At 51.5% G+C, this 21414-nt stretch overlaps 2 protein-coding genes across 3 annotated transcripts in view; both read right to left on the bottom strand.

The window, feature by feature from the left end:
• CYFIP1 (cytoplasmic FMR1 interacting protein 1) overlaps positions 1 to 21238 on the bottom strand; it is a 129420-nt gene extending 108182 nt beyond the window's left edge. The window contains exon 1 of one of the 2 annotated variants that reach the window (XM_073541460.1): positions 21019 to 21238. The gene's annotated coding sequence lies outside the window, so the exon portion shown is untranslated. The remainder of the gene's footprint in view (positions 1 to 21018) is intronic. The other variant, XM_073541458.1, reaches the window with a different exon arrangement.
• LOC141046827 (uncharacterized) lies at positions 10698 to 16044 on the bottom strand. Its single transcript, XM_073541457.1, has one exon. The coding sequence runs from the start codon at positions 15457 to 15459 to the stop codon at positions 13675 to 13677; it is 1785 nt and encodes a 594-aa protein (XP_073397558.1). The 5' UTR covers positions 15460 to 16044; the 3' UTR covers positions 10698 to 13674.
• Positions 21239 to 21414: the final 176 nt, after the last annotated feature.

Here is a 21414-nt window from a genome sequence, read left to right as displayed (position 1 = left end):
GCTCAGCTGAAAAAGCACTTCTGTGTATGGTGGGAGATCCGACCGAAGCATCAGTCGGCCAACAGCCACCTAACAAGAATGAAGGTCTCAACACTGTAGAAGGGTACAACATAGGAATCACCATCAATCCAGGATGATCAACTAACATTCACAAAAACACCAACCACGAAAACAGGGGACCTTCTTGATTTCAATTATACCAGGATTCGGCTGAAGAAATAACTGTTGGCCCACTGCGCATTTGGCCGACCGATATAGTGAAATGAATATGTTAAATGGCCACTACTCTCAAACCAGAATAATAATATGGGCTAGTCATCCTATGTACATCCATGTGTTTGTGACCAGCAGCACAATGACAATGGGGGCAGTAACAATCAGCCCTTCTGGAACATGAAATACGGCAACAAAATTAGCCTCTCGACGTACCTAACACACGCTAAGATGCACAATGTCCATTTAGAACAGTAAAAAGCCTTAGAAGCTTCCTGAACAGATTTGTCTCTTTTTCCTTCTCCTGTATCCTCTCCTCGCTGCCAAAACAGCATCAAAGTGGGTCAGGTAGAAGCAGCCTCAAAGCTGAACGGTCAGCTGAATATGCTGCCCTATGGAAAGACGCCAAATTACTGGGGAGAATCACAGCAGAACGGACTGTCATCTAAGACAAAATCATACGGAATGGCTAAAAAATTACTGGGGAGAATCACAGCAGAACGGACTGTCATCTAAGAGAAAATCATACGGAATGGCTAAAAAAAAAAAAAAAAAAAAAAAAAAAAAAACACAACAGCAATACTAACCTCCGCTCCTGTTGTAATGCTGCCCGATTCTCTCCCAATCTCTACTTCCTGCTGCAAACATTAAATCCCATCACAGGAACTTGTGAGAGCTGCAGTCAATCACTAGCCACGGCAGCCAGTCATTGGCTGCAGCAGCCATGTCTATACGTTGGAAATAGAAGGAATAAGAGCACAGCAGAGAAACAGCCAGCATCAGAACATGGGCAACAGGGAAATAAGGTGAATATTGCTGGTTTTACTTTCACCCATTCTGGATTCTTGAATTATTTTTCCTTACCAGATACCTTAGGCGTGTGTTCACATGGGCTGCTCTAGTCAGAGTGGCAGCTGAAGCAGATAATCCATTCATAAAGGAGGGCTCTAACTCACAAGCCAATTCTGGAGTGTTCTTCTCCCCCAACCCTACTATACAGAAAAAGAAATTACCTAGTAAATTCCTAGCAGAACATATATCCTCATACTGCATGGCTAAAATCTCTGCATCTTGAGGCATGCAGCACCCTTCGAGTCAGGCAAGACGATTAGAAATAAGGGACAGCCCTTGTACTATGTAGCAGTCACGGATAACTTGTTCTACATATACATCAGCAGTTTTGCTCACTGGTAACTGCAAAAACTAGAGGTAGCTAAAATATTACTTAATGGTGGTAAATGGTGAAGCAGAAGCTCCTTTTAGAGCACATACAGTTAGGTCCATATATATTTGGACAGAGACAACATTTTTCTAATTTTGGTTCTAGACATTACCTAATGTTGTGGCAATTTCTCGGATGGGTTATTTCTGTTTTTGCAGCTTAATGATGGCTTGTTTCACCTGCATGGAGAGCTCCTTTGACCGCATGTTTCCTTCACAGCAAAACCTTCCAAATGCAAGCACCACACCTCAAATCAACTCCAGGCCTTTTATCTGCTTAATTGAGAATGACATAACGAAGGGCTTGCCCACACCTGTCCATGAAATAGCCTTGGAGTCAATTGTCCAATTACTTTTGGTCCCTTCAAGGCCCTTTTACATTTAGCGATGCACCAGCGATCCTACCAGCGATCCCACCCGGTCAGGATCGCTGGTGCATCGCTAAATGATCGCTAGTGAGCTTTCATACAGAAAGATCTCACAGCGATGCAGCAGCGACGCAGCGCACGATACTTACCTTTCACACACAGCGATCCAGACGTCCTCCCGCCCGCCTCCACGCGTCGCTGGACGTCACAGCAGGAAGTCTCAGCAGGAAGCGCCCGACGAGAAATGGAGCCGGACATTCTCGCGCGATCAGCGATGGACAGCGGGGGAGCCGGTCGCTGGTAAGTATCACACATAGCGATATCGCTAGCAATATCGCTATAACGTCACAAAACCAGTGACGTTTTAGCGATATTGCTAGCGATATCGCTTAGTGTAAAACCCCCTTTAGGCTGTGTGCACACGCTGCAGATTAGGTGCGGATTCATCCGCGCGGATTTTGTACAATCCGCAGGTGAAACCGCAGGTCAAAAGACCTGCGGATTTACCTGTGGATTGCTCTGCGGTTTTGCCCTGCGGTTTTTCATCTCCTCAATGGAGGAGATGGCAAACCGCAGGAGAATCCGCAGAAAGAATTGACATGTCAATTCTTTCTGCGGATTGAAAACCGCAGATAATCCGCGCGGAAAATTCCGCACCGTCTGCACTGCGGTTTTTGATTCCCATAGGGAATCATTGTACTGTACACCGCAGCAGAAACTGCTGCGGGTCCGCAGCGGCCAAAACCACTGCGGAACCGCAGCAAAATCCGCAGCGTGTGCACACAGCCTTAAAAACAGAGTGGCACATGTTAAGGAGCTGAAACTCCTAGACCCTTCATCCAATTTTAATGTGGATACCCTCAAATGAAAGCTGAAAGTCTGAACTTCAACTGTATCTGAATTGTTTGGTTTAAAATTCCTTGTGGTAATGTCTAGAACCAAAATTAGAAAAATGTTGTGTCTGTCCAAATATATATGGACCTAACTGTATGTCAATCTCTGGTCCGCAGGGTGAGTGTATTTGGCCCGCAACATCTGGCGACCACCCTTCCCCTTGCCCTGCATCACACTTTCAACTATATCTGCATCCTGTTTGAAGCTGCAGTTGAAAGCAAATGATGTAGGGAGCTGCTGACGATCTCTCCGCCATCATTATCCCCTCTGTGTCTGACATCTTAGTGCAGTGGGTGCAATATCTTCATTACAACGTTCCCACTGCGCAGAATAGTGAAGAATTTCAGAGCACATTGCAAAACCAGTGCTGCAGAGGAACGAGGAGAGGAGAGTATTTTTTTTTTTTTAATGTGGGACCCATTCTGTATGGAGAACAATGCAGGGCCTATTATACTGTATGGAAAACTATGTGGGCCCATTATACTGTATGGAGCACTATGTGGGGCCATTATACTGTATGGAAGGCAATGCAGGCCCATTATCCTGGATGGAGCACTATGTGGGGCCATTATACTGTATGGAAGGCAATGCAGGCCCATTATCCTGGATGGAGAACTATGTGGGGCCATTTTACTGGATGGAGAACTATTTGTGATCCAGTATACTGTATGGAGCACTATGTGAGGCCATTATACAGTATGGAGCAATATGTGAGGCCATTATACTGTATGGAACACTATGTGAGGCTATTATACTGTATGGAGCACTATGTGAGGCTATTATACTGTATGGAGCACTATGTGGGACCATTATACTGTATGGAGCACTATGTGGGACCATTATACTGTATGGAGCACTATGTGGGACCATTATACTGTATGGAGCACTATGTGGGACCATTATACTGTATGGAGCACTATGTGGGACCATTATACTGTATGGAGCACTATGTGGGACCATTATACTGTATGGAGCACTATGTGGGACCATTATACTGTATGGAGCACTATGTGGGACCATTATACTGTATGGAGCACTATGTGGGACCATTATACTGTATGGAGCACTATGTGGGACCATTATACTGTATGGAGCACTATGTGGGACCATTATACTGTATGGAGCACTATGTGGGACCATTATACTGTATGGAGCACTATGTGGGACCATTATACTGTATGGAGCACTATGTGGGACCATTATACTGTATGGAGCACTATGTGGGACCATTATACTGTATGGAGCACTATGTGGGACCATTATACTGTATGGAGCACTATGTGGGACCATTATACTGTATGGAGCACTATGTGGGACCATTATACTGTATGGAGCACTATGTGGGACCATTATACTGTATGGAGCACTATGTGGGACCATTATACTGTATGGAGCACTATGTGGGACCATTATACTGTATGGAGCACTATGTGGGACCATTATACTGTATGGAGCACTATGTGGGACCATTATACTGTATGGAGCACTATGTGGGACCATTATACTGTATGGAGCACTATGTGGGACCATTATACTGTATGGAGCACTATGTGGGACCATTATACTGTATGGAGCACTATGTGGGACCATTATACTGTATGGAGCACTATGTGGGACCATTATACTGTATGGAGCACTATGTGGGACCATTATACTGTATGGAGCACTATGTGGGACCATTATACTGTATGGAGCACTATGTGGGACCATTATACTGTATGGAGCACTATGTGGGACCATTATACTGTATGGAGCACTATGTGGGACCATTATACTGTATGGAGCACTATGTGGAACCATTATACTGTATGGAGCACTATGTGGAACCATTATACTGTATGGAGCACTATGTGGAACCATTATACTGTATGGAGCACTATGTGGAACCATTATACTGTATGGAGCACTATGTGGAACCATTATACTGTATGGAGCACTATGTGGAACCATTATACTGTATGGAAAACTATTTTAGGTCATTATCCTGTATGGGCTAGTATGTGGGCCAATTATACTGTATGGAGGACTATGTGGGGACATTAAACTGTATGGAAGGCAATGTAGGGCCCATTATACTGGATAGAGAACTATGTGGGGCCATTTTACTGAATGGAGGACTATTTGTGATCAAGTATACTGTATGGAGGACTATACATAAAAAGAATACTCCAAAAGAACATCCTTATTCCATTATTTGGAAAGTACAAAGGTAATGTCTCATAAAGTCTCATTGTATGGAGACGATTCTCATGTAGATTAGGTAAAAAGAGGAGAACATAGAATCCAAATCCATTTCAAGCATATTCATATTTATTTATCAATAGAAAGACATATCAGAGATACAGGATAGTGAAAAATAAAATGGGAAATCACATAATGGCCCGGAACTAGAAAAAACAAATTGACAGCCTGTGATAGGCATGAATGCCCAAGCAAATCCTCCAGGAAAAAGTTGCAGAAAGCAATGTAGTATTGCTCAAAAGAGTTTATGCTGCACAGTATTATATATTGCACTAAACCCGGGTACACAGTATGTAAAAGTGCCAATTAATGATCAGCTAAATGTAAATAACCAATGCTGTAATGGATTATGCAGCCCCCCTATCACAGAAAGATAAGTTGCTAAGACAATTGTCCTTATTATGTAGCATAGTGAGATAGGAAAAAGCCGCCTCCATTTACAGTGTTGGTTAAAACATAGTCCCGTCAAGATAGCGTATAATGAGCCATGTCACACTGTATCATTGCTCAAAAGAGCTACCTCTGCGCACTATGTTATATTGCACATAACCCGGGTAAAAAATGTGTGACAATGCCAATTAGTAATAAGTTGGATGCACAAAACCAGTGTTGGAATGGATTGAGCGGCCCCCATATATTAAGGGATATATTAATAGTTAGCACAATTATCCATCTGCATTGTATAATAAAACAGGAGCAGCAGCCTCCAATCACATCACTGGTTGTAGTATGGCATGAAGACTGGATCTAAATAATAATAAGGAATATAACACAGAATACTGGAGGATAGAAAGGTAAGTTTAAGTAAGCTGGGTGAACATACCCATCATGTCCTGATGTGTAACAGGCGCCGACTTGTGTACCCTTACGCGCGTTTCGCGGTATGCAAGACCGCTTCCTTGGGGGGCTGCTGCTCCTGTTTTATTATACAATGCAGATGGATAATTGTGCTAACTATTAATATATCCCTTAATATATGGGGGCCGCTCAATCCATTCCAACACTGGTTTTGTGCATCCAACTTATTACTAATTGGCATTATCACACATTTTTTACCCGGGTTATGTGCAATATAACATAGTGCGCAGAGGTAGCTCTTTTGCGCAGTTACACAGTGTGACATGCCTCATTATACGCTATCTTGACAGGACTATGTTTTAACCAACACTGTAAATGGAGGCGGCTTTTTCCCTGTCTCACTATACTACATAATAAGGACAATTGTCTTAGCAACTTATCTTTCTGTGATAGGGGGGCTGCATAATCCATTACAGCATTGGTTATTTACATTTAGCTGATCATTAATTGGCACTTTTACATATTGTTCACCCGGGTTTAGTGCAATATATAATACTGTGCAGCATAAGCTCTTTTGAGCAATACTACATTGCTTTCTGCAACTTTTTCCTGGAGGATTTGCTTGGGCATTCATGCCTATCACAGGCTGTCAATTTGTTTTTTCTAGTTCCGGGCCATTATGTGTTTTCCCATTTTATTTTTCACTATTCTGTATCTCTGATATGTGTCTTTCTATTGATAGATAAATATGAATATGCTTGAAATGAATTTGGATTCTATGTTCTCCTCTTTTTACCTGTATGGAACACTATGTGGTGTCATTATGCTGTTTGGAGTACTATGTGGGGCACGTAATACTGTATGGAGGACTATGTGGTGTCATTATGCTGTTTGGAGTACTATGTGGGGCACATAATACTGTATGGAGGACTATGTGGTGTCATTATGCTGTTTGGAGTACTATGTGGGGCACATAATAATGTGTGGAGGACTATGTGGTGTCATTATGCTGTTTGGAGTACTATGTGGGGCACATAATACTGTATGGAGGACTATGTGGTGTCATTATGCTGTTTGGAGTACTATGTGGGGCACATAATACTGTATGGAGGACTATGTGGTATCAATATGCTGTTTGGAGTACTATGTGGGGCACATAATACTGTGTGGAGGACTATGTGGTGTCATTATGCTGTTTGGAGTACTATGTGGGGCACATAATACTTTATGGAGGACTATGTGGTGTCATTATGCTGTTTGGAGTACTATGTGGGGCACATAATACTGTGTGGAGGACTAGGGCACATAATACTGTGTGGAGGACTAGGGCACATAATACTGTGTGGAGGACTATGTGGGAACCATTAGAATGTGTGGGGCTTACAGTTCTATAGTAATTACAATTATACTGTGATGAGGTCACCATATCGTGGGTGTGCAGGGTATTGTGGAGGAATTCACTGTTGGTGTCTTACTGTATTTGAGGGAACTTTTGTTGGCATCATACTTTATTACTTGTATTATTCAAGGATTTTAATCATTATGGGGTTTTTTTACTGCTAATATATAACATATTACATTATTCCAATATTTTATTCTAAGATCTATTAATTAAAATGTACTTTGTTGGTGGGACAACCCTTTTAAGTTTTTTCCATATGAAAAGGTTCATTGTTATATTTGATAAGGAAAAACTTCCTCAATCTTTTTAAATAATTGGCCTGCGACTTTGTCCTAGCTTTATATTTTGGCCTTCAGTGAGTTTGACATCCCAGTTTTAGAGCTATGTAACATGGAGGAACACCACACAATGTAGACAAAGTTGCTAATAATAGTACCATAGGGTGTGAAAAATACATACGGTATATACGATTCCAGTCAGTATTACTAGGCTTACAGCCAGTGTTAATTATCCACACATCCTAATAGATGACAACCACAGGAAGGTACAGCAGTAAGCGTCTCATGGTGTACGCAGGGTGCTCTCGCCATTGTAAGAGAAACCACAACATTTTCTTACAACCACTAAATAAAGCAGTGGCCTGCCCCACACAAAGATCAAAGCTGGTCATACTGCAATGGAAGGGTCATTATTGTCATTAAAAGCCACGTAATGCAGCGGTGAGACATGTGCACACTGCCTGCACACTCCATTCTAATAGATGGATGATAGAGAGCACAAATTCAAAAGGAGGACATGACTGATGGATGTGAGGCGTCTGTGTCTGAGGGGGAAAGACCTGCCCCCCGGTCAAACTTCTGGTATGTGAGACGAATTTTGAAAACGCTTATCTATGCGGTGGAAGGGACACCAAATAAAAGAGCCACTTTGACAGAATGCAGCATTAGTGCTGCACAAGGTGGCTCATTTACGGAAAAACGCCTGGAGGGGGGTGACAGGTTCCCTTTAATGGCTCCCTATGTCCATTCTGTGAGGATCAGACCGGTCCACTCAAGTCCATGATGATCCGTCAAAAATTAAATATATATGCTTTGCCTCTGTTTTTAACCGATTCATTGCTAACTGACGATAAAAAAAATAAAACATTTTACCTCAACAGCTTTTAAAAACAGATGAGAAAAAAATCTGAGGAGAAACAGATAAAACTTGAGAGAAAAAATAATCATTTATTATGGATGTAAAAACAGCTGTGAGAAGTAGCCCTGGGAGAGACGCTCGCTGCATTCCAGCCGAAAGTACATGTTGGGAGCTTTTCTGGACATTTACTGTACAGTTGTAATAGCCGCCATTTACCAGGATGTGGCCAAAAGGGTGTTGTTCTGGCCACTATGCAACAGCATACCACGTATATAGGAAAGTGCTACAGTATAGAAGGTTTTAGCAATGGCTCAGTAAGGAGGGTATATGCGTACGCATCCATCCTGAATCTGGTTACGGCCGGACATACGCCTCCTTAGTCTATGTGCCCAACATTGGCCACAAAAGCAGTTTCTACTTAAAGGGAATCTGTCACCTATTAGTTCGCATATAAGATGCGGCCACTGCCATCAGGGGCTTATCTACAGCATTATGTAATGCTGTAGATAAGCCCCCGATGTAACCTGAAAGATAAGAAAAACACGTTATATTATACTCAGCCGGGGGGCTGGGCGGTCCGGTCCGGCTCCGATGGGTGTCGCAGTCCGGCGCCTCCCATCTTCTAGCGATGACGTCCTCTTCTTTGCTTCCCATCGCGGCTCCGGCGCAAGCCTACTGCTCTGCCCTGGTTAGGGCAGAGCAGAGTACTGCAGTGCGCAGGCGCCGGGAAAGGTCAGCGAGGTCCGACTCCTGCACACTGCAGGACTCTGCCCTCAACAGGGCAGAGCACTACGCTGGAGCCGCGACGGGAAGCAAAGAGGACGTCATCGCTAGAAGATGGGAGGCGCCGGACCGCGACACCCATCGGACCTGGACCGGACAGCCCCGCGCCCCCGGTGAGTATAATATAACTCTTTTTGCTTAGCTTTCAGGTAATTATCGGGGGCTTATCTACAGCATTACAGAATGCTGTAGATAAGCACCTGATGGCGGTGGCTGCTTTTTATATGAGAAAAAATAGGTGACAGATTCCCTTTAAAGGGAACCGGTCATGTCCGCAAACGCTAATATCCTGCAGATATGGGGTCAATATGCAGATTGATAGCATTGCAATGCTGTACGGCTGCTGTACTGAAGCCCCGCTGCCAGGAGAAAATGAGCTTTATTCCTCCTGGCAGCCGCCGGCTTTGTCATACAAGTGTACTGGTGCAGCTTCTGTCACAGCTCAGAATTCAGTGAAAGCCGGCTGTGAGCACACCCTGGTTTTGACCAACATTTTTATCTGCAGTGCAATCAAAGTGAAGACCATTTATTTCCTACATGTTTTTTAATGCTACAATTATTTTCAAAAAGTGCCATTCATACATTATATAAGTGACGGCTCCGTGTTTCATTTTTGTAAGATTTACCTCCTCCAAATATCGGCCGCCCAATGTATATAATTGAAAGGTGACGCCCTAAATTATGGCACAACGGGTGTGAGCATCAGCGGACAGTTCCTTGCACAGTAGGTAAATGGGGAAATGAAACGTATCCAACTACAAAAATCCCGTTGACGGAGCAATATTGAGAAATATATAGCAACAAAGAGGAGACGCTACTAGTATGTGAGAACCAGAAACAGTTCCTCTTGGTTTTCACCATGACTATTAGGCCATGGACGGAAGCTAAGACTGCACGACAACCATTCATGTTCAACATGGACGGCTCAGGCTAAGTGCACACGTAGCAGAAAATTTCTGCTGAAAAACCTGACTCCCTTCCCAGAAACCGCACGTTTTTTTCTGCGCGGTTTCAAAACGCATAGAAATAGCCAGAAACGCTGAAAAATTTGCAAAATTAATGAGCATGCTGCGTTTACCGCATTGCGTTTTTTTCACGGTAAAAAACGCATCAATATGCACAAAAAGTGCAAAATGCATAGAAATGAATGGGAAGCTTATTTTTCGCGGTTTTATAGCGGTTTTATTGGAAAAACCGCTAAAAATACCACTAAAAAAACGCTGTGTGTGAACACAGCCTCAGGCAGACTTCAGCAAAAGGCAACTTGGTAAGATCCAGCATTACACAACCTGACAATCAGTGAGCGAGAAAAAAAAAAAGATAGTTCCTCAAAAGATGGACAACTGCTTTAGGCTATGTGCACACGCTGCGGATTCACCCACGGATTTGTATCTGCGGATCCGCAGGTAAAATGACCTGCGATTTTACCTGCGGTTTGCCACCTGGACAATGGAATAGGTGGCAAACCGCAGCGGTATCCGCAGAAAGAATTGACATGTCAATTCTTTCTGTGGATTCAAAACCGCAGCTTTTCTGTAGTTGAAAAACCGCAGCGTGTGCACAGCGGATTGTAAATCACATAGACTTACATTGTACTGTACACTGTCTGCAGAACTGCTGCAGATCCGCAGGGCCAAATCCGCAGCGTGTGCACATACCCTGAGGGTATGTGCGCACATAGTTTTTTGTCTCTGCGGATTTTGCAGAGAAAACTGCAGGAAATCCGCAGGACAAAGTGCTGCGGTTTTTCTGCGGTTTTGCACCTCATAATGGATGAGGTGTAAAACTGCAGCGTTTCTGCACCAAACAATTGACATGCTGCGTTTTGAAAACAGCAGCAAAACCGCGCGGAAAAAGACGCAGCATGTGCACTGCTTTTTTTTATTTCCATAGGAAATAAAGGTACTGTACAACGCAGCAGAATCTGCTGCGTTTCTGCAGAGCCAAAAACGGTGCGGAAACGCAGCAGAAACCGCAAAGTGTGCACATACCCTTAAGGTTCGTTCTGTCCCCATACACTAATGTCGGTCTGGGTGAAAGTGAAAGGGCCATTAAGGCTGGTTTCACACTAGCGTCTTTTTGCGCTGTGTGGGCATACATGCGCAATGCGCCCCTATGTTTAACATGGGTGCGCATTGTCTAGCGATGGCATGCGTTTTTGTGCGCTTGCGTTTTTTTGCAGTGTGCGCCCATGCGCGCCGGACGCACCCTGTTGCACTGTCTGTGCGCCCAACCTGTGTGAAAAAAACGCATGCGCACAAAATGCGCAAAAGAACCACATTACAGTCTATGGGAACGATGACATGCGCACGGCAGCGTAATGCATGCGTTTTTAGAGTCAAACTGGTTAACAGGCATGCGCAAAAAATAAGCAAACGCATACAAAATGCTTGATGCGTTTTTGCATGCGTTTGCACTGTGCACGGCGCAAAAAAACGCTAGTGTGAAAGTAGCCTAAGGGGGTTGTCCAGGCTGTTCACAAAAGTCTGCAATGCACATTGTTAGGATTCTCAAGTGCAAGCGGCGAGAACAAGCGATCATGGAACCGCAAGTATGAAATATGCAGATTTCTGGCCACATTTCAACTAGACGTGCGCGGCCTCGCGCAATGTAAGTGAATAAAATGAGATCGCGTACATTTAATCAGAATGCAACCACCAGCATGCATGTCACATATTTGTAGTTATAGGACCGCTCTGTGACACCGCTGGCAACGGAGAGTTCTCAACGCGCGCCGAGGATTCACAAGACTGCAGGCACATAAAGCGACTGAAGACTTTTGTCAAAAGCCTGGACAACCCCTTTAATTGAAAGCCAAGAGCCTTGGATACAGTCAATAAAGGCTGAAATTTCCATGTGCAAATGGACCTTTAGTGCCCCTCCGTTCTGACTAATAGGTGACCTAATGACAGGCATGGTCTTTAGGAGGAAACAACATTGATGGGGCGCTTCCATCTTCGAAAGCAGGGGTGGGGAATCTTGTTTTCTGCCAAGGGCCATTTCTATAATTATATCATACCTCGGGGGCCGTACAATTGCATTTTAACTCCGCCCACAAAGTACGTCCTAAAGCTATTACTGGTGTCAGGACGTAATCCTTCATTGCACGGACCTCAGCGTTTAGAAGTGAACCCTACGTGCACGTGCTCACAGAGGAAGAAACTAATAGGCCGACAGCCATCAAAATACAGCTGCTCACCCAAGCATTGCGGGCCCCGGGAATCGGAGAAGATAAATGGTCATCAAGGGTGGTACACGGCCTGTAGGCCTAAGGTTCCCCCACCCCTGTTCTAAAGTAATAACATAACAATGAGACCAATAATAAGGGGCCATCGTACCAATTTAGTGCTGCAGCCCACCTCAGTTTGGCCTGCACAGAGGTGCTCCCAGCTAGAGAGCCAACCGCCATGAGGGCACAGCTGGGAAACCAGTGAATGAAGGCAGGTAACAACGCTCGAAAATGGAGACAGGGTCAGTTCAAGTCTTTCCATCAGCTCCAGACAATGAAAACACCTACAATACCCATGTAGTAATGCCTGATCCACAGGTGGAGTGCAGCACAGACTATGTGCACACCGCAGGACTGAAGGCCGGGCTCTCCTTGAGCGGATGCCACGTGGCGGTGTCTGATCAAGTGATGCACACAAAGCTGCGCACTTGTTACACATCCACAGTAATTAGCACAATATTACTGCCCCCCGTGCCCACACCTGAACAATGGAGGTAATGGGACCTACTCGAAACCAGGACACAGCAAATAGAGGTTTCAGATCCGGCAGACTCAGCCTGACCATACATTATATGTGCATGCTTCTAATATCCCAATATTGCTGGGTGGCATCTGCCAAGGTGACCCTCAGAGAAGGAAGAAAAGATTTAGAAAAAGTGCAAGTGGTGCACCCACCAGCAATGTGACACTGCTACTCTGCATCATTGAGGGTCCACAGATTCAGATCACACGTATCAGGCATGTATCAACCCGCAGGAGTGTCCTGTAGCTTTAGTCAAGACTTCAAATAGAAAGTCTACAGGAGATCTTATATGGAACCAAACTCAAGGATCCTGGCTCAGGGAGAGCGTGCCCGCTGACCTATGAAAAGGGGTGAAGGGTCACGCTGAAGAACAGAAAGCACCAAATCTAAGGAGAACCATCGTGTGGACAGAGGGGCAGCCTCAGAGCTGTAATCACTGGCAGCACTGCTGGGGGAAGTAGGGGTAGCCTCGGAGCTGTAATCACAGGCAGCATTGCTGGGGGAGACAGGGGCAGCCTCAGAGCTGTAATCACAGGCAGCATTGCTGGGGGAGGCAGGGGCAGCCTCAGAGCTGTAATCACTGGCAGCACTGCTGGGGGAAGTAGGGGTAGCCTCAGAGCTGTAATCACAGGCAACATTGCTGGGGGAGACAGGGGCGGCCTCAGAGCTGTAATCACAGGCGGCACTGCTGGGGGAGGCAGGGGCAGCCTCAGAGCTGTAATCACTGGCAGCACTGCTGGAGGAAGTAGGGGCAGCCTCAGCGCTGTAATCACTGGCAGCACTGCTGGGGGAAGTAGGGGTAGCCTCAGAGCTGTAATCACTGGCAGCACTGCTGGGGGAGGCAGGGGCAGCCTCAGAGCTGTAATCACAGGCAGCATTGCTGGGGGGAGACAGGGGTAGCCTCAGAGCTGTAATCACAGGCAGCATTGCTGGGGGAGACAGGGGCAGCCTGAGAGCTGTAATCACAGGCGGCACTGCTGGGGGAGGCAGGGGCAGCCTCAGAGCTGTAATCACTGGCAGCACTGCTGGAGGAAGTAGGGGCAGCCTCAGCGCTGTAATCACTGGCAGCACTGCTGGGGGAAGTAGGGGTAGCCTCAGAGCTGTAATGACTGGCAGCATTGCTGGGGGAGGCAGGGGCAGCCTCAGAGCTGTAATCACAGGCAGCATTGCTGGGGGAGACAGGGGTAGCCTCAGAGCTGTAATCACAGGCAGCACTGCTGGGGGAAGTAGGGGCAGCCTCAGAGCTGTAATCACAGGCAGCATTGCTGGGGGAGACAGGGGCAGCCTCAGAGCTGTAATCACAGGCAGCATTGCTGGGGGAGACAGGGGCAGCCTCAGAGCTGTAATCACTGGCAGCACTGCTGGGGGAAGTAGGGGTAGCCTCAGAGCTGTAATCACAGGCAGCATTGCTGGGGGAGACAGGGGCAGCCTCAGAGCTGTAATCACTGGCAGCACTGCTGGGGGAGGTAGGGGCAGCCTCAGAGCTGTAATCACTGGCAGCACTGCTGGGGGAGGCAGGGGCAGCCTCAGAGCTGTAATCACTGGCAGCACTGCTGGGGGAGGTAGGGGCAGCCTCAGAGCTGTAATCACTGGCAGCACTGCTGGGGGAGGCAGGGGCAGCCTCAGAGCTGTAATCACTGGCAGCGCTGCTGGGGGAGGCAGGGGCAGCCTCAGAGCTGTAATCACTGGCAGCACTGCTGGGGGAAGCAGGGGCAGCCTCAGAGCTGTAATCACAGGCGGCACTGCTGGGGGAAGTAGGGGTAGCCTCAGAGCTGTAATCACTGGCAGCACTGCTGGGGGAGGCAGGGGCAGCCTCAGAGCTGTAATCACTGGCAGCACTACTGGGGGAGGCAGGGGCAGCCTCAGAGCTGTAATTACTGGCAGCACTGCTGGGGGAGGCAGGGGCAGCCTCAGAGCTGTAATTACTGGCAGCACTGCTGGGGGAGGCAGAGGCAGCCTCAGAGCTGTAATTACTGGCAGCACTGCTGGGGGAGGCAGAGGCAGCCTCAGAGCTGTAATTACTGGCAGCACTGCTGGGGGAGGCAGAGGCAGCCTCAGAGCTGTAATTACTGGCAGCACTGCTGGGGGAGGCAGAGGCAGCCTCAGAGCTGTAATCACTGGCAGCACTGCTGGGGGAAGCAGGGGCAGCCTCAGAGCTGTAATCACAGGCGGCACTGCTGGGGGAGGTAGGGGCAGCCTCAGAGCTGTAATCACAGGTGGCACTGCTGGGGGAGGCAGGGGCAGCCTCAGAGCTGTAATCACAGGCGGCACTGCTGGGGGAGGAAGGGGCAGCCTCAGAGCTGTAATCACAGGCGGCACTGCTGGGGGAGGCAGGGGCAGCCTCAGAGCTGTAATCACAGGCGGCACTGCTGGGGGAGGCAGGGGCAGCCTCAGAGCTGTAATCACTGCTGGGGGAAGCAGGGGCAGCCTCAGGGTATGTGCACACTTTGCGGTTTCTCCTGCGTTTCCGCAGCGGTTTTGGCTCTGCAGAAACGCAGCAGATTCTGCTGCGTTGTACAGTACCTTTATTTCCTATGGAAATAAAAAAGCTGTGCACATGCTGCGTTTTTTTCCGCGCGACTTTGCTGCGGTTTTCAAAACGCAGCATGTCAATTGTTTGGTGCAGAAACGCTGCAGTTTTACACCTCATCCATTATGAGGTGTAAAACCGCAGGGCAAAACTGCAGATAAACCGCAGGACTTTGTCCTGCGGATTTACCTGCGGTTTTCTCTACAAAATCCGCAGAGCCAAAAAAACTGTGTGTGCACATACCCTCAGAGCTGTAATCACTGGCAGCACTGCTGGGGGAGGCAGGGGCAGCCTCAGAGCTGTAATCACTGGCAGCACTGCTGGGGGAGGCAGGGGCAGCCTCAGAGCTGTAATCACTGGCAGCACTGCTGGGGGAGGCAGGGGAAGCCTCAGAGCTGTAATCACTGGCAGCACTGCTGGGGGAGGCAGGGGCAGCCTCAGAGCTGTAATCATAGGCAGCACTGCTGGGGGAAGCAGGGGCAGCCTCAGAGCTGTAATCACAGGCAGCACTGCTGGGGGAGGCAGTGGCAGCCTCAGAGCTGTAATCACTGGCAGCACTGCTGGGGGAGGCAGTGGCAGCCTCAGAGCTGTGATCACTGGCAGCACTGCTGGGGGAGGCAGGGGCAGCCTCAGAGCTGTGATCACTGGCAGCACTGCTGGGGGAGGCAGGGGCAGCCTCAGAGCTGTAATCACTGGCAGCACTGCTGGGGGAGGCAGGGGCAGCCTCAGAGCTGTAATCACTGGCAGCACTGCTGGGGGAGGCAGGGGCAGCCTCAGAGCTGTAATCACAGGCAGCACTGCTGGGGGAAGCAGGGGCAGCCTCAGAGCTGTAATCACAGGCAGCACTGCTGGGGGAGGCAGTGGCAGCCTCAGAGCTGTAATCACTGGCAGCACTGCTGGGGGAGGCAGGGGCAGCCTCAGAGCTGTGATCACTGGCAGCACTGCTGGGGGAGGCAGGGGCAGCCTCAGAGCTGTGATCACTGGCAGCACTGCTGGGGGAGGCAGGGGCAGCCTCAGAGCTGTAATCACTGGCAGCACTGCTGGGGGAGGCAGGGGCAGCCTCAGAGCTGTAATGACTGGCAGCACTGCTGGGGGAGGCAGGGGCAGCCTCAGAGCTGTAATCACAGGCAGCACTGCTGGGGGAGGCAGGGGCAGCCTCAGAGCTGTAATCACAGGCAGCACTGCTGGGGGAGGCAGGGGCAGCCTCAGAGCTGTAATCACAGGCAGCACTGCTGGGGGAGGCAGGGGCAGCCTCAGAGCTGTAATCACAGGCAACACTGCTGGGGGAGGCAGGGGCAGCCTCAGAGCTGTAATCACTGGCAGCACTGCTGGGGGAGGCAGGGGCAGCCTCAGAGCTGTAATCACTGGCAGCACTGCTGGGGGAGGCAGGGGCAGCCTCAGAGCTGTAATCACAGGCGGCACTGCTGGGGGAGGCAGGGGCAGCCTCAGAGCTGTAATCACAGGCGGCACTGCTGGGGGAGGCAGGGGCAGCCTCAGAGCTGTAATCACAGGCGGCACTGCTGGGGGAAGCAGGGGCAGCCTCAGAGCTGTAATCACTGGCAGCACTGCTGGGGGAGGCAGGGGCAGCCTCAGAGCTGTAATCACAGGCGGCACTGCTGGGGGAGGCAGGGGCAGCCTCAGAGCTGTAATCACTGGCGGCACTGCTGGGGGAGGCAGGGGCAGCCTCAGAGCTGTAATCACTGGCGGCACTGCTGGGGGAGGCAGGGGCAGCCTCAGAGCTGTAATCACTGGCAGCACTGCTGGGGGAGGCAGGGGCAGCCTCAGAGCTGTAATCACTGGCAGCACTGCTGGGGGAGGCAGGGGCAGCCTCAGAGCTGTAATCACAGGCGGCACTGCTGGGGGAGGCAGGGGCAGCCTCAGAGCTGTAATCACAGGCAGCACTGCTGGGGGAGGCAGGGGCAGCCTCAGAGCTGTAATCACAGGCAGCACTGCTGGGGGAGACAGGGGCAGCCTCAGAGCTGTAATCACAGGCGGCACTGCTGGGGGAGGCAGGGGCAGCCTCAGAGCTGTAATCACAGGCAGCACTGCTGGGGGAGGCAGGGGCAGCCTCAGAGCTGTAATCACAGGCGGCACTGCTGGGGGAGACAGGGGCAGCCTCAGAGCTGTAATCACAGGCGGCACTGCTGGGGGAGGCAGGGGCAGCCTCAGAGCTGTAATCACAGGCAGCACTGCTGGGGGAGGCAGGGGCAGCCTCAGAGCTGTAATCACAGGCAGCACTGCTGGGGGAGACAGGGGCAGCCTCAGAGCTGTAATCACTGGCAGCACTGCTGGGGGAGACAGGGGCAGCCTCAGAGCTGTAATCACAGGCAGCACTGCTGGGGGAGACAGGGGCAGCCTCAGAGCTGTAATCACAGGCGGCACTGCTGGGGGAGACAGGGGCAGCCTCAGAGGTGTAATCACAGGCGGCACTGCTGGGGGAGACAGGGGCAGCCTCAGAGCTGTAATCACAGGCGGCACTGCTGGGGGAGGCAGGGGCAGCCTCAGAGCTGTAATCACAGGCGGCACTGCTGGGGGAGACAGGGGCAGCCTCAGAGCTGTAATCACAGGCGGCACTGCTGGGGGAGGCAGGGGCAGCCTCAGAGCTGTAATCACAGGCGGCACTGCTGGGGGAGACAGGGGCAGCCTCAGAGCTGTAATCACAGGCAGCACTGCTGGGGGAGACAGGGGCAGCCTCAGAGGTGTAATCACAGGCGGCACTGCTGGGGGAGGCAGGGGCAGCCTCAGAGCTGTAATCACAGGCAGCACTGCTGGGGGAGACAGGGGCAGCCTCAGAGCTGTAATCACAGGCAGCACTGCTGGGGGAGACAGGGGCAGCCTCAGAGCTGTAATCACAGGCGGCACTGCTGGGGGAGGCAGGGGCAGCCTCAGTGCTGTAATCACAGGCAGCACTGCTGGGGGAGACAGGGGCAGCCTCAGAGCTGTAATCACAGGCGGCACTGCTGGGGGAGGCAGGGGCAGCCTCAGAGCTGTAATCACAGGCAACACTGCTGGGGGAGACAGGGGCAGCCTCAGAGCTGTAATCACAGGTGGCACTGCTGGGGGAGACAGGGGCAGCCTCAGAGCTGTAATCACAGGCAACACTGCTGGGGGAGACAGGGGCAGCCTCAGAGCTGTAATCACAGGCGGCACTGCTGGGGGAGGCAGGGGCAGCCTCAGAGCTGTAATCACAGGCAGCACTGCTGGGGGAGACAGGGGCAGCCTCAGAGCTGTAATCACTGGCAGCACTGCTGGGGGAGACAGGGGCAGCCTCAGAGCTGTAATCACAGGCAGCACTGCTGGGGGAGACAGGGGCAGCCTCAGAGGTGTAATCACAGGCGGCACTGCTGGGGGAGACAGGGGCAGCCTCAGAGCTGTAATCACAGGCGGCACTGCTGGGGGAGGCAGGGGCAGCCTCAGAGCTGTAATCACAGGCGGCACTGCTGGGGGAGACAGGGGCAGCCTCAGAGCTGTAATCACAGGCGGCACTGCTGGGGGAGGCAGGGGCAGCCTCAGAGCTGTAATCACAGGCGGCACTGCTGGGGGAGACAGGGGCAGCCTCAGAGCTGTAATCACAGGCGGCACTGCTGGGGGAGGCAGGGGCAGCCTCAGAGCTGTAATCACAGGCAGCACTGCTGGGGGAGACAGGGGCAGCCTCAGAGCTGTAATCACAGGCAGCACTGCTGGGGGAGACAGGGGCAGCCTCAGAGCTGTAATCACAGGCGGCACTGCTGGGGGAGGCAGGGGCAGCCTCAGTGCTGTAATCACAGGCAGCACTGCTGGGGGAGACAGGGGCAGCCTCAGTGCTGTAATCACAGGCAGCACTGCTGGGGGAGACAGGGGCAGCCTCAGAGCTGTAATCACAGGCGGCACTGCTGGGGGAGGCAGGGGCAGCCTCAGAGCTGTAATCACAGGCAACACTGCTGGGGGAGACAGGGGCAGCCTCAGAGCTGTAATCACAGGTGGCACTGCTGGGGGAGACAGGGGCAGCCTCAGAGCTGTAATCACAGGTGGCACTGCTGGGGGAGACAGGGGCAGCCTCAGAGCTGTAATCACAGGCAACACTGCTGGGGGAGACAGGGGCAGCCTCAGAGCTGTAATCACAGGTGGCACTGCTGGGGGAGGCAGGGGCAGCCTCAGAGCTGTAATCACAGGCAGCACTGCTGGGGGAGACAGGGGCAGCCTCAGAGCTGTAATCACTGGCAGCACTGCTGGGGGAGACAGGGGCAGCCTCAGAGCTGTAATCACAGGCAGCACTGCTGGGGGAGACAGGGGCAGCCTCAGAGCTGTAATCACAGGTGGCACTGCTGGGGGAGACAGGGGCAGCCTCAGAGGTGTAATCACAGGCGGCACTGCTGGGGGAGACAGGGGCAGCCTCAGAGCTGTAATCACAGGCAGCACTGCTAGGGGAGGCAGGGGCAGCCTCAGAGCTGTAATCACAGGCGGCACTGCTGGGGGAGACAGGGGCAGCCTCAGAGCTGTAATCACAGGCGGCACTGCTGTGGGAGGCAGGGGCAGCCTCAGAGCTGTAATCACAGGCGGCACTGCTGGGGGAGACAGGGGCAGCCTCAGAGCTGTAATCACAGGCGGCACTGCTGGGGGAGACAGGGGCAGCCTCAGAGGTGTAATCACAGGCGGCACTGCTGGGGGAGGCAGGGGCAGCCTCAGAGCTGTAATCACAGGCAGCACTGCTGGGGGAGACAGGGGCAGCCTCAGAGCTGTAATCACAGGCGGCACTGCTGGGGGAGGCAGGGGCAGCCTCAGAGCTGTAATCACAGGCAGCACTGCTGGGGGAGGCAGGGGCAGCCTCAGAGCTGTAATCACAGGCAGCACTGCTGGGGGAGACAGGGGCAGCCTCAGAGCTGTAATCACAGGCGGCACTGCTGGGGGAGGCAGGGGCAGCCTCAGAGCTGTAATCACAGGCGGCACCGCTGGGGGAGACAGGGGCAGCCTCAGAGGTGTAATCACAGGCGGCACTGCTGGGGGAGACAGGGGCAGCCTCAGAGCTGTAATCACAGGCAGCACTGCTAGGGGAGGCAGGGGCAGCCTCAGAGCTGTAATCACAGGCGGCACTGCTGGGGGAGACAGGGGCAGCCTCAGAGCTGTAATCACAGGCGGCACTGCTGTGGGAGGCAGGGGCAGCCTCAGAGCTGTAATCACAGGCGGCACTGCTGGGGGAGACAGGGGCAGCCTCAGAGCTGTAATCACAGGCAGCACTGCTGGGGGAGACAGGGGCAGCCTCAGAGGTGTAATCACAGGCGGCACTGCTGGGGGAGGCAGGGGCAGCCTCAGAGCTGTAATCACAGGCAGCACTGCTGGGGGAGACAGGGGCAGCCTCAGAGCTGTAATCACAGGCGGCACTGCTGGGGGAGGCAGGGGCAGCCTCAGAGCTGTAATCACAGGCAGCACTGCTGGGGGAGGCAGGGGCAGCCTCAGAGCTGTAATCACAGGCAGCACTGCTGGGGGAGACAGGGGCAGCCTCAGAGCTGTAATCACAGGCGGCACTGCTGGGGGAGGCAGGGGCAGCCTCAGAGCTGTAATCACAGGCGGCACTGCTGGGGGAGGCAGGGGCAGCCTCAGAGCTGTAATCACAGGCGGCACTGCTGGGGGAGGCAGGGGCAGCCTCAGAGCTGTAATCACAGGCAACACTGCTGGGGCCGGGGACTCGCGTAGTTCTCTCACCCGGGTGTGCCGCTTCTCCGGCCCTGCAGGCGGCGGTGATGATCTTCTTCCCGGGGCTCTGCTCTCAGCTGCAGCCCCCTTCCTGGCACCGGCCGCGGCCTCTCCGCAACTCTTTACTCCACTTCCCACAAGCGGCCAGGACGAGGCCGAAACTTTCTAGAGCCACGGAGGAAACACCCTTCCTCCCGGAGAGCAGTGGGCAGGGACGCGCTCCTCCTCCCGCTCCCGGCACAGCCCCCTCCTCCAGCACTGTGCTGCCACCTCCCCCCGTCCGCTAGGGCGGGGCCCCTGCCTGCAAGTCCCCCGGTGCTGCTTGTAGCGGTAGTCGTCCATATGTGAATGTCAGTGGCCCCCACTGTCTGTATCACACGGAACATAGGATGCACCAGGCGGCGA

Source organism: Dendrobates tinctorius, unplaced genomic scaffold (assembly GCF_039654945.1).
Source record: "Dendrobates tinctorius isolate UK_male_01 unplaced genomic scaffold, ASM3965494v1 ptg000121l, whole genome shotgun sequence".
In the NCBI taxonomy this organism is placed as follows: domain Eukaryota; kingdom Metazoa; phylum Chordata; class Amphibia; order Anura; family Dendrobatidae; genus Dendrobates; species Dendrobates tinctorius.
The sequence above is the reverse complement of the archived record's forward strand: the minus strand, read 5'-3'. Positions and strand labels throughout refer to the sequence as shown.